Raw genomic sequence first — 11,192 nt, forward strand, 5'->3', positions numbered from 1 at the left:
ACATGGCACCTCTTTCTTCCTACTTTCTTCAATGCAACTTTCCCAACTATTCTACTAAACCAGGCACTGTGTGGTCTCTATCCTAGCTTCCATAGTTGTGTGACGGCAACTTGCTCTGTGGATAGCTGTTCAAACTGTAGTCCTCGTGGAGGTGTTTGCTGGGGCACCTTAGTCAGCCACAATCTTTCTTCCAGCCTATCATATTAATTTATCCACAAGAAAAGCTGAAGAAATTTTAATCAGTTTCTAAATAGTTGTTTCAACATAGTGGAATTCAACTGTTTCTCCTTGACACCAGTGATAAGCGAAGCCAAATGCCCAAACTTCTCACTTCCTCCTGGGTAGAAGTTTCTCAGTGTCCCTTGAGGTGGGACTCATTCAGTGTCATGGGTGGTTCAGGTATTGTCACTTTGGAAGCACTGACTTGTCAGACAAAAGTGTGCCTGTGGTGGCAGTTACAGCGGTCCCAACATGGCGATGCTGTTTTCCCTTCTGGCCCTGGGTGGAGACGTCCCCAGTGGTTCTCAGACAAGCAGTTACTTGCACAGCAGTGATACACAGTGGAGGGAGCCTTCCTCCTGTAATGAGGGTACCTAGTCCTGAGTACAATAGCAGGGCTGCTGTGGGTGAGAATGAAAACATTAGTTTTGTTACCAAGACTTTGACTAGAATATCGTATTAGAGACGGGGCATGGAACCCAGCACGATGAAGTTGGTCTAGGGAAAAGAGTTTAGCCTATGAAGCAGAGAAAACCCCTTGGACAAAAGTAACCCCTGGCCTGGTCCATGACTTCTATGATTCTCCAGACTTCAGGGTGAACGAGGAAGGACTACAAAATTTCCAAATGTTTTAGGGACCTGGAGAAGGAAGTATTTCACCTGAAACTGTGGGAATTGCAAACTCTGAGCCAAGTCCTTGCTATGACTCACTAGCATGGAGTAGATTTAACTCACTTATTTTGTGATTCTTTACTAAAAGGTCAAGAAATGAGACTTTTAAGGAGTGTATATGATCAATCTCTATTCTCTCTGCACTCACGTAAATAATCAGGCCATGCTGAATGAGACTAGACCTGCTTTCAAGTGGAAGTGTCTTCCTGTTGGCATCGTGGTGAAAATGGAGGCACCTGTGGGGGGCCTTTGTGTTTCAGTGGAAAACAACAGTAGACTTGTTCCTCGACTCTGGCCCTGGTTGCTGATGCTGAGCTTGTATTATCTGTCTGTGAGGTGGCCTGGTTCGGAGGCCTCACATGCAGATGACGGCTGATTTGCCATCAGTTTTGGAGGATGTCTTTCACGTGCGCTGTCTCAGGTCTCCTCGTGGAGTTCTCTGAAATGCCTGATGTCCAAACCAGAGACACTCAAACTGCAGACCAGGAAACATGCTTCAGGCCATCCTCTAAATCTCCTTGGCCGATGGGCCCCCCCCCCCACTCAGGGATGGAGCTTCGAGTCTGTTGTAGACACTGCCCTTGGCTTTCCTCACTGACTTTAGCTTGGATTTTAGGGGCCTTCCTAAGAAGCAGGCTACTGTCTTTGGGAAATGATAGGAAAAGGAGGTTTAGACTCCAACTGAGTGCCCTTCAACCTGGGATCCTGACCCCATCCAGGTCTCCCAGGCACTGAGGGATGGGGCTGTGTTTGCAGAATTGTGCACAGTCAAGGGGATGGCATCAGGCAGGAGAGGAACAATCAGCAGCCCAGAGGGCCTTGGGAGCTCTTCCTGCTGGAAGGGTCCATGTACTGGACCTGGAGGAAGTGACCTCACTTCCTTGGTGACGGGCCACAACAGAACATGGAACTCTGGTAACCAGGCACCCACATTCTAGTGGTAGCCATTGCCAGCTCACTTGATAGGAAACGTTGCAGGGAGAACTATGTTCCCTTGCTGCTGCCCTTCAAGGCGAGGCTCTCGCAGAGCCAAAGCCCAGAATGAAGGTCTCTTCCAGCGTGTAACAAGCTGGCTGAGCTCTCACTATGGACGCCTGTGGCCACGGGGGAGGAGGCAGCCACAGGTAACAGGGTTTAGCAGCCCCGGAAAGTCCCTCCAGGGCCGGAGTCTCTGGTGACCCCGCGTGGGCTGTCCTCCCGTTCCCAAGAAGGGAACAGAGGAGGGGCCCTACCTGCACAGCACCAGGATTCAGGCATTGGAGGACAGCTGTGGTGTCGTCCGTACCCATTCCAGGGATGGCAGATGGGAAAGTGGGTGTTGGGGGCCCTTTTGTGTACTCAGGGGTTACATCTGAGTTCTCCTGTGTCCCCTGGAGTCCACCTGGCTGGGGGTATACACAGATGTCCCTACGTATGTGACCTGGGGAGTGGAAATACTCACGGAGTGTCTCCTGTGGGACACTGACGCCTTCTGGCCTGGCTCTGGGCACTCTGTTTGCAGGGCTCCACGCTGGAGATCAGCAATGATTCCCGTGAGGAACTCATCTTCTCAGGCAACGGACAGGTGCGTCAGGCCAACAGCTGTGGACAGTGCTGGGCTGGGCTGAAGGAGGAGTCTAGGGAGATACACAGGCAGGGACTCAAGATGAGCAGGCTGGGCCGAGGACCAGAGCCTGGATATAGGCACCTCTGGGCCCCGTTCTGGTGTTTCACTCCTGAGTGACTGACCCCAGTCTCGTTCCTAAGAGATCTCGCCCCTATGCTGCCCACTGACAGCTGGGTTATGGCAACCCCATGTCGGGCCCTGGTGGGATTTTCAGGGGACAGGTTACTAGTGGTTCCCTGGATACGAAGTCAAGAGCGTCCACGTGTGGGACAGCACTGTTTTCCCACCCAGCCCGGGATCCCGGGCAGAGGTCAGCTCTGCTGTGCTTCCAGACCTCCCCACAACCCACGACGGAGAACCCAAACCCCACACACAGGGGTGAGGCTTACACTCAAGAGAGAGAGAGAGAGATAGAGAGATAGAGAGAGAGAGAGAGAGAGACTACTGCAATCATGTGTTGGCAGTGTGTCTCTTGGTCTCAGCCCTGGAGCCCCCACCCGTCTCCATCCTGTTCCATGAGAAAGGACATTTGTCCTGCGGCTCAGCTGGGATTCCAGTGCTCGTCCCCGGCTGCCCTGCTGCAGGTCACGGCCTCAGAGAGTGCCCCTGGAAGCCTGGTCTGCTGGGCAGTCAAGCCCAGGGCCCACACGAGGGCGGCTCTCACACAGGAGTTTGCACACAGTGCTGGGGGCTGGATGTCCCTGTGTCTCCTGCTTGTACATGTCCATCTCTGTTCCCATGTTCTTGTGTTCTCCCGTGCTTCTCTGTGTCCTTGTCCCCTCTCCTTATCAGCATGGCAGAGCTGGGGCCCACACCATGGCCTGGCCTAACGTCCATCACCTCCTCAGGAGCACATGGCACATGCAACCACACTCAGGGATGCAGAGTCAGAGCGTCACCGTCGCTCTCACAGGAGCTAATGCCCTGCTGAGACAGAGGCCCAGACCGCACTTGCTGGGGAGAGGGGCTGAGGTGTCCCCCTGGAGCAGCCACGGTCATATCACCGTGCAGAAGGGCTGTGGCCAGGACACCGCCAGCTGCCATCTCTGCACTGCTGCTCCCATCTGCTGGCCTCCCTGGGGGGATACTCTGCCCTCCCCACTCTCCCACACTGCTCTCTATGTGGCCAACAAAGTCACTCTGGGCCTTTTATTCCCCACCCCCCAGGGATGTGAGGGGTCACCTGGTGCAACTGGATGCCCTCTATGAGGGGGTCTTCTCCCAGCCCAGAGTCCTGTGGTTGGGGGTCCCTGACTCCTGTCCCTGCTGGTCCCCCCTAGTTTGGAGGTGTGTCCACACTGCACCTGGCGGAGGTCTGCCCCCTGCGGAGCCTGCAGCCATGCACCGGGGCAAAGCTGGAGGAGTCCCTGGTCCCGGCCTCCCCAGGAAGAACCATTGCTTACCTGTCCAATCTGCTGTGCTCATATGACGACTTCAGTACTGTTCCGTATTTCCTGGACCAGATATTCCATAGGTGAGTGTCTGTGCCCTCCAGGCACACGGGGCCTCTGCCGCCCCCTAGCCGTGGCTCTCTGTGCCTGTGTGCTCCTCTGAGAAGTGGGGTGGTGTGGGCGTGAGCCTCAGGGGTTGACAGGGACCATGTGACTGCAGACACGGCAGGGGCCTGGTGCCTGCTCTGTGGCCAGGGCTGCTGGTGCTGCACTCATCCCTCTTCTTCTGGTCTCTGCACCCTCGGGACTCAATAGCCCACAGCCCTCGAGGTTTGGAAAACCCCACAGAGAGCAGCCCTGCCTTCCCATCTGTAAAGGAGGCCCCTCAGCCCCAGTCCCTGATTCAGACAGAGCAGGGCCTGGGCACTGGGTGTGGGGCCCAGGCCCCTCAGCTCTCTGGCAAGGGTCCGTGTGTGGTTCATCCCACAGCACGTGAATGTTAAACACTGGGCAGTCACTTTGCAGACATGCGTCACAGCTCAGCGAGCAAAGCAGACAGCATTCCCGGGGCCTCTTGACCTGGGAGGACCCAGACTCTCCCAGCTGAAGGCCTGCCTGGGTCCTGTGCACAGGGTCAGAGGGAAGAGGATGCGTCCCCCCATGGTCTTGCCAGGATGTCAGAGCCCAGGCCCCACTAGGACGTCACGGACTGTGGGTCCAGTCAGAGGCCTTCTGTCCCTGCAAACTGTGGGAGTGAAATGTGGTCTGTGGCTGGGGAGGGACAGACAGGGTGTGGATCTCCCACTTCCTGTGACTCCTCTGAGAGTACCGAGGCCTGGGGACTCCCCACAAAGGAAAGGAGAACAGAGCTGGGAATGGGGTCCCAGACCTGCAAAGGAGAGGGGAGGCTGGGGCATAGAGCAGCCAGGGGTCCATGCCCAGCACAGGTGCTTCCCAGCTCCACCCACACTACTCGCCCCTGCCCCAGGAGACCCAGACCTGCAGAGATCCTGAGAAACCTGCTCCCAAGTCTGCCTGGAGCCTCCGTGCTGAGAACCGGAGGCCCTCCCCTCAGGAAAGAAGGTCACTGGGAGGATGTCACCACGGGGTGTGCACCAGCCCTGTTGACCAGGTCTCCCACGGCCGGGGCAGCCCAGGAGGGCTTGGGGGTGGGATCATGCTCTGGACAGGCTGAGGCATGCCCAGGGTCCCAGAGTCACAGAGGGGTCCCAGGCAGTGCAGTGTGATGGCCAAGGCCAGCCTCTGACCCTGCTGCCCTCGCTTGCATCCCCAGCAACATGGCTTCCTTCCTGGGAAGCTGCAGAGACCTGTACAAGGCAGAGCTCCATGGCCGCACCAGCCTTCCACTGCTGAAGATGAAGGTGGGCTGCAAGCCTGTCAGCCTGCCTGGAGGAGATCTGGGGACCCAGGTGTACTTTCTGTATGCCCTGCCCGGACACGCCCAGCACCCTGAGGCCAAAGCAGACGGTGAGGGGCAGCACAGTCTGCAGGTCTCTCAGGGGTGGTGTTTGGGGCTGGAATCCCCTTCAGGCAGTGTGACCTCTCGGGGTTTGCAGAGGTCACTGGAAGGTGATTCACGTTGGCGACCCTTTCTCTTCTTCCAGCTCCTGCTCTGTGTGCAGGGCCAGCACCCTTCCGCACACTGACTCTGGAGCCAGCTGCAGCACCACTGGCTCAGCCAGGACCTGCTCCAGAGCCAGGGCCAGCTTCCCCACGGGGCCTGCCCCCATGCGCTCAATCAGCACCAGGGCCAGCTCCACAGGCCTCCTCTGGCTGGGCTGGGACTGCAGAGGAGCTGCCTGGGGCGGAGATGGTTGACATCACCGCCTTCTCCCCCAGGACGATGGCAGAACAGCTCACGCTTCTGGATGCGGTGAGCAGCCGGCTCTGCTGGGCAGGGCCAGGACCACGGCGTCCCTGTGGCACCTGCCGTCCCACACAAGCCCTGGCCAGAGTCAGCCCAGGCTTCATGTCTCAGCCCCAGTGTGACCCGGGCTCGTTTCTCATGTCCTAACCCACCTGTCCCCTGTGCACAGCAGAGATGGGATACACTCATGCCAGGTGCACAGAGCGACAGACAGAAAGCTGGGTACGGTGTGGCCCAGTGGTGGTAGAGGGCACTCACTGAGGTGCAGCCAGGACCCCGTCCCTGCCAGTCTGCCCAGAATGCCTACCTGTCTCAGCAGTATTAGGCTTCAGAGTTGGACGGGGTCCCAGAGCAGACACGCAAACAGAGCCCCTTGGTGTAGCTGCCACAGGGAGGTTCGCTGGGATGGGGACAAGGAGCACAGGGCTTATGGCGATGGGCTGAGGGATGGGGAGTTGGCCAGGATGCCTGGGAGAAAACACCTCTGTGTCTTCTCTCCAAGAATGGGCTCTGGGCCGTGGGGCTCTGGGCACCCTCAGTGGGCTGCTGCTCCCACCGCTGTGAGCCCCATGCACAGCACCCCTGCACTCTGAGTGGGGGTGGCTGTGCCTATGGGACACTCTCCTCCCCAGGAGCTGTTCCAGAAGGTCGTGCCCTTCCACTGCCTGGGCTCCGTCTGGACCGAGCGCAACAAGAGAGGCAAGGAACACCTGGCCTCCACTGTCCGTGCCACCGTCCAGCAGTTCAACTGTGTGACAAATTGTGTAGTAACCACATGCTTGAAGGACCCCAAAATGAAGGCCACGGACAGAGCCCGTGTGGTGGAGCACTGGATCAAGGTGGCCAAGGTCAGCTGCGGGTGGCCAGGGCCCTCGCTCACTGCACTCTGGGAATGGCCACTTTGCTTTATCAGCCCTCGGGAGTACACCCTGTGGCTGAAGACCCTGCACAGACCCTGGGCCCTTCCTGGCAGGGAGGGGCCTGACCTGACTCACTTCCCCCAGGGGTGCATGCTCACCTCCCACCTGAACCTCCGTGTGGGTTGAACCCAATCCTCTCCCTGTGAGGGTGGCCACAGTGCCCTGGTGCCTTCCTGTGGCTCCGTGGGCATCTGATGCAGGAGGGGGACGTCAGCCCAGGGGGATCAGGTGACTTCTCCCTCATTCGCTCTGCTCTCCAGGAGTGCCAGACCCTCAGGAACTTTTCCTCGGTCCACGCCATCCTGTCTGCTCTGCGGTCCACCTCTCTTTACCGTCTGAAAGAGACGTGGGGAGAAGTCTCCAGGTGGGTGCCTGTCTTGTCCAGGAGCTCCAGGGTTGCCTGGGACCCCAGGACTCAGCACTAACCCCCATGAAGCTGAGAAGGGCCAGTGGCCAGGGACTTGGGGACCAGACATGGACCAGTTGGGGAGGGCAACTGCCTCCCTCGGTCCAAGGCCAGGATATCTGTCTCACAGACATTTACTTAGTGTCAGGCGCTGGTTCCTTTTTAAGATTTATGTATTGTGTAAAAGTCAGAGTTACGGAGAAAAAGGGATTGACAGAGAAACCTTCTAGTGCTGGCTCACTCCCCCAGTGGCCACAGTGGCTGGGCCAGGCCCAAGCCGGTGGCCTTCTCCATCTGGGCACCCTGTGATCACATGGGATGCTGGCATCACAGCCATCAGCCTAACCCTCTGCACCACAGCACCAGCCCAAACCCAGGTTCTTAACTTGCCCACCTGCACCTGCTCCTGGGCAGCACCAGAGCTCCCTGTGCAGGTGAACTTGAGGCAGAACAGTGTTGCTCAGTGGAGGGGAGGGGCCCAGGAGAACCACTTGAGCTCCCTGCCTGTCCCCTGGGCACCAGGGCTTAGGGAACTCAGTGGGAAACTCACCTGGGCCGTGTGCATCCTCCTTGCTCTCCAGTAAAGGGAGCTGCACTCACCACCCTCCCATCACACTGAGTAGCTCCTCCTGGTTTCCCATCTCCACAGGAAATGCTGCAAAAAATTTGAGCACCTGTGTGAGAAGGACAATGGCTTGAGCAGGGATCGGCTCACCAAGGTAGGGGGGCTGGGATGTGGGGCAAGTGTTTGGGGGGTAGGGTGAGGTGTGGGGTGAGGGCCTTGTGCAGGGGTGGTGTTGGCCGGCAGGACAGGCTCTGTGCCCCTGACCCCACCTGGGCTGTGTGGCAGAGTGGCAGGAAGGGCTTCCTTCCTTCCACCAGGTGACCTCGGTTCCTCAGGGAGCCAGGCCTTGCCTGGGATCTGCCTGCCCAGGACCTGCACTGGGGAGGGGGGAACCGAACAACATGGGTGTCCCAGGGCCCATGGTAGACGGCTGCCGAGCATCAGGTGCAGTGGGCACATGAGAGACAGACACCTGTGGCTGTGATGTCCGTCCTGCCCTGACCCACTGCCCATCACCTGAGGTCCTGGGATTCTCACCCTGCGCAGGGCAATGACATCATCTCCAGGTGGATGAGGAGAAGTTCCTGGGGCCTCCTAACACATGCCTGCTGGCTCTGTCCTGACCACATCTTAACGCCATCCACCTGATCGAGGCAGCAAAGTGTGGCCACCCAGAGCCTGTGCAGGCCCTGCCTGTCACTAGAGATGATTCCTGGGGTCCACTCGCTGAGTGGCAGGGGAGATGTGCAGCAGATGCTGTGGTTCATCCTCAACCCTGCTGGGGGTGTGGGGAGCACCCAGTGGGGCTGGGTGGCCAGCACCTGTCAGCCAGGCCTCCTGAGACCACCTGGCCCTTTCCCTCTATGGCTGTGCCTGGCCAGGGATCAGGACACAGAGAGCCCTGATGGACTTCTGGCCAGGGGTGCAGCTGGAGTTGGGGTGAAGCAGTGGGATGCCGGTCAGCTGGGGGCAGGGCAGGCTCTCCTGTGTGGCCCTGGGCTGGTCACTGCCCATGGCCTCTGATTTCTCAAGTAGAGGATGGGGCTGATGAGCCTGTTGTGCAGGGCTCATGGGGGTTGGTGAGGCACAAGGAAGGGTGATGCATGGTGTAGGGCCTGGCCTTCCTCCCAGGGGACAGTGAGGAGGAGGAGGGCAGGCATAGGATGCTGAGTCAGGACAGCTATGGGGGGGTGCCCAACACCCTCGCCAGCCAAGGAGCAGACCCAGGGAGGCCCCTTGCTCAAGGTGCCCCCAGTGAGGGTGGGAGCACAGAGTGCACTTGGGGGAGGGGGTCAGACATGCAGGGCCCCAGCAGAGGGCCCAGGTGTGGGCAGGCCCTGTGACCCTGACCTTGATCCTGGCAGAAGGGGGCCTTCAAGCTTGCTTCCCGGGAGAAGAATCCGCAGAGAGCACAGATGAGGCTGCGGAAACAACAGAAGGTGTGTGTGCCCGGGCGAGGGGACTCCTCCATCACACCAGGGCCCGAGCCACAGGAGCAGGGCTTCCACCTCCAGCCCTCCCTGCAGTCCCCACACTGCCTCAGTGGCCTCCACCAGAGAGACCAGAGCCAGGGCCTGGGGCAGCTGGGCTCTCAGTGCACTTGGGGCTGAGGTGGCACTGGGGGCCACACAGCCTGTGTGCCCTTGGACATCCCAGCAGGAGTCCTAGGGGTGCCTGCTGTCCTGGGAGTAGCTGGGAGGATGGAGAATGGGGGAGGCTGCCAAGGTCCTGATGGCTCCCAGTGAAAGACATGAGCCGTGATTCAGGAGCTGGGGTGGAGGGGTCTCTAGGGCCAGGGCTCATGTGGCAGCTGAGAGCAGGTGCTCATCACCACCCCCTGTGGCACAGGGAGTCGTCCCCTTTCTTGGCACCTACCTGACAGACCTGGTGATGCTGCACACTGCGATGGGGGACTCTGTGCATGTGAGTGATCCTGGGGCAGGTGGGGAGGGCCGGGTCCCTGAGGCTCGGGGATGGGAGAGCCTGGCTCGAGGACCTCATGAAGGGGAGGGTCAGGGCTGGGCCCAGCTGGGGGCGGTTCTGATGGACTCTGTCTGCCTTCCAGCAGGCTGACATCAGCTTCCAGAAACTGAATAAGGTGAGCAGCTGTGTCCTCACTCAGGGCAGGAGGGGAATGGGGGTCACAGGTGGTCCTGGTCCCTGCAGCTTTGCTCTATTAGGAGGGCTGGGTGCACATGAGGGGGAGACCCATCCCTAGGGTGGGTGCAGGTAGAGGACTGGAATCAAGGAGAAGCCCCTGGGGAGGGGCTGTTTGCACCCCCTTCGGAGGCCAGGGTGGGGCCTGCATGGGGTAGAGTGGAGGTGGTCTCTTAAGAGGAAACACCCAGAACCCCGCAGCCCCTCCCCTACCAGGTCCCCACAGCGTTCCCAGCCCAGGCCCTGACAGTGTCCTGTGTGTCCCTCCATTCCCAGGAAATTACAGTCCTGCAAGAAATCCAACTGCTACAGGTGGCAGCGAGCAAGTATTATTTTAAGCGTGATGAGGAGTTTGTCGTGTGGTTCCGGTCTGTGGAGTTTCTCACGGAAAACGAGAGGTGAGTGATGGGCAGGAATTAGGTGAAGCCTAGGGTGGGGGTGGGAGGGCTCTCCCTGCTGTGCAGCTACAGGGAGCATCGCCCAGGCCCCCTGGTGGGCAGCAGGTCCTGTCCCATGGGCACTGCTGGCCTCAGGACTGCAGCTCCTGGACAGGCCCTGGGAGGGAGGCCTGAGCTGAGGCTCTTGGTGGACTCAAGGCTGTGCTCTCTCCGTTAGCTACGCCCTCTCCTGCCAGCTGGAGCCCTCAGCGAAGAGGCCTGCAGTGGCCTCAAGGCCATGAACGCCATCGTGATGCCCTGGTGTTGGAACCTCAGGAGCAGATCTGAGCTCATTGTGAGCCTGGTGCCTGGGACAGTGGCCTCCCTGCTGTGAAGCTGAGGCCTGCATTGTATCAGTTTAATTGCCCCACTTATGTTTTCTCTTTTTCCTATTTAACTATAGTCACTGTTAGTAACTCCCTATTAGAATTTTATTAAAGTTAATATAAATATGTTGCGCCATGAGTTTTATGTTTCCTCGTCATTGCTTCCCCATATCTGAGGTTGTGAGCGGTGTTCCACCCGTGCAAATGTGCCGCGGACATGGGCCCCTCCTAGTTGCAGCTCCAGGAGCTGCACCTCGCTGGTTGAGGTTCCCTGAGGTTCGTCTAAGAGGAGCTGGCAGATCATTTGGTGCCTGGTGTAAAAACACTGCCTCACTCCTCTTGCACTTTCTTTCCTGTGTTTAGGATGTTACTTGTGGAGCCCTCTGTGGATCAGATGTGGTCTTTTCTTTGCACTGTTTCCACTCAGTGCTTTGTCACCAAATATCCAGAGAATTTTCCAAGCACGCAGCCCAGATATCCATTGCCAGACGATAGCCTCCTTGAGTTTTAGTAGGAAGTGATATCATAATAGTCAATTTTTCCTTTGGAAATTTATATTCATTAAATAAAAGTTAAAATAAAAAATAGTCAATTTTTCTTGGTGA

At 58.2% G+C, this 11,192-nt stretch overlaps 1 protein-coding gene across 2 annotated transcripts; it reads left to right on the top strand.

The window, feature by feature from the left end:
- Positions 1 to 1,732: 1,732 nt before the first annotated feature.
- On the top strand, positions 1,733 to 10,717 carry LOC103346161 (ral-GDS-related protein). 2 transcript variants are annotated; one of them, XM_070075743.1, is made up of 13 exons: positions 1,733 to 2,015; positions 2,393 to 2,455; positions 3,778 to 3,971; positions 5,183 to 5,376; positions 5,514 to 5,782; positions 6,409 to 6,624; positions 6,957 to 7,060; positions 7,752 to 7,821; positions 9,032 to 9,106; positions 9,516 to 9,590; positions 9,733 to 9,765; positions 10,101 to 10,222; positions 10,440 to 10,717. In XM_070075743.1, the coding sequence occupies exons 1-13, from the start codon at positions 1,878 to 1,880 to the stop codon at positions 10,501 to 10,503; spliced, it is 1,617 nt and encodes a 538-aa protein (XP_069931844.1). In that variant the 5' UTR covers positions 1,733 to 1,877; the 3' UTR covers positions 10,504 to 10,717. The 2 variants fall into 2 exon arrangements, with proteins under 2 accessions (XP_069931844.1, XP_069931845.1); XM_070075744.1 differs by having other exon boundaries at positions 9,736 to 9,765.
- The last annotated feature ends 475 nt before the right edge of the window (positions 10,718 to 11,192 follow it).

Source organism: Oryctolagus cuniculus, chromosome 6, assembly GCF_964237555.1.
Source record: "Oryctolagus cuniculus chromosome 6, mOryCun1.1, whole genome shotgun sequence".
Classification (NCBI taxonomy): domain Eukaryota; kingdom Metazoa; phylum Chordata; class Mammalia; order Lagomorpha; family Leporidae; genus Oryctolagus; species Oryctolagus cuniculus.

What these genes read in the sequence shown, in the direction of transcription:
- LOC103346161 (XM_070075743.1), top strand. Translation starts at nt 1,878, where the DNA reads ATGTTCCCTTGCTGCTGCCCTTCAAGGCGAGGCTCTCGCAGAGCCAAA. An exon ending in ACTGGATCAAGGTGGCCAAG is followed by an intron (nt 6,625 to 6,956) that starts GTCAGCTGCGGG and finishes TCTGCTCTCCAG; the next exon opens with GAGTGCCAGACCCTCAGGAA. An exon ending in TTTCTCACGGAAAACGAGAG is followed by an intron (nt 10,223 to 10,439) that starts GTGAGTGATGGG and finishes TCTCTCCGTTAG; the next exon opens with CTACGCCCTCTCCTGCCAGC.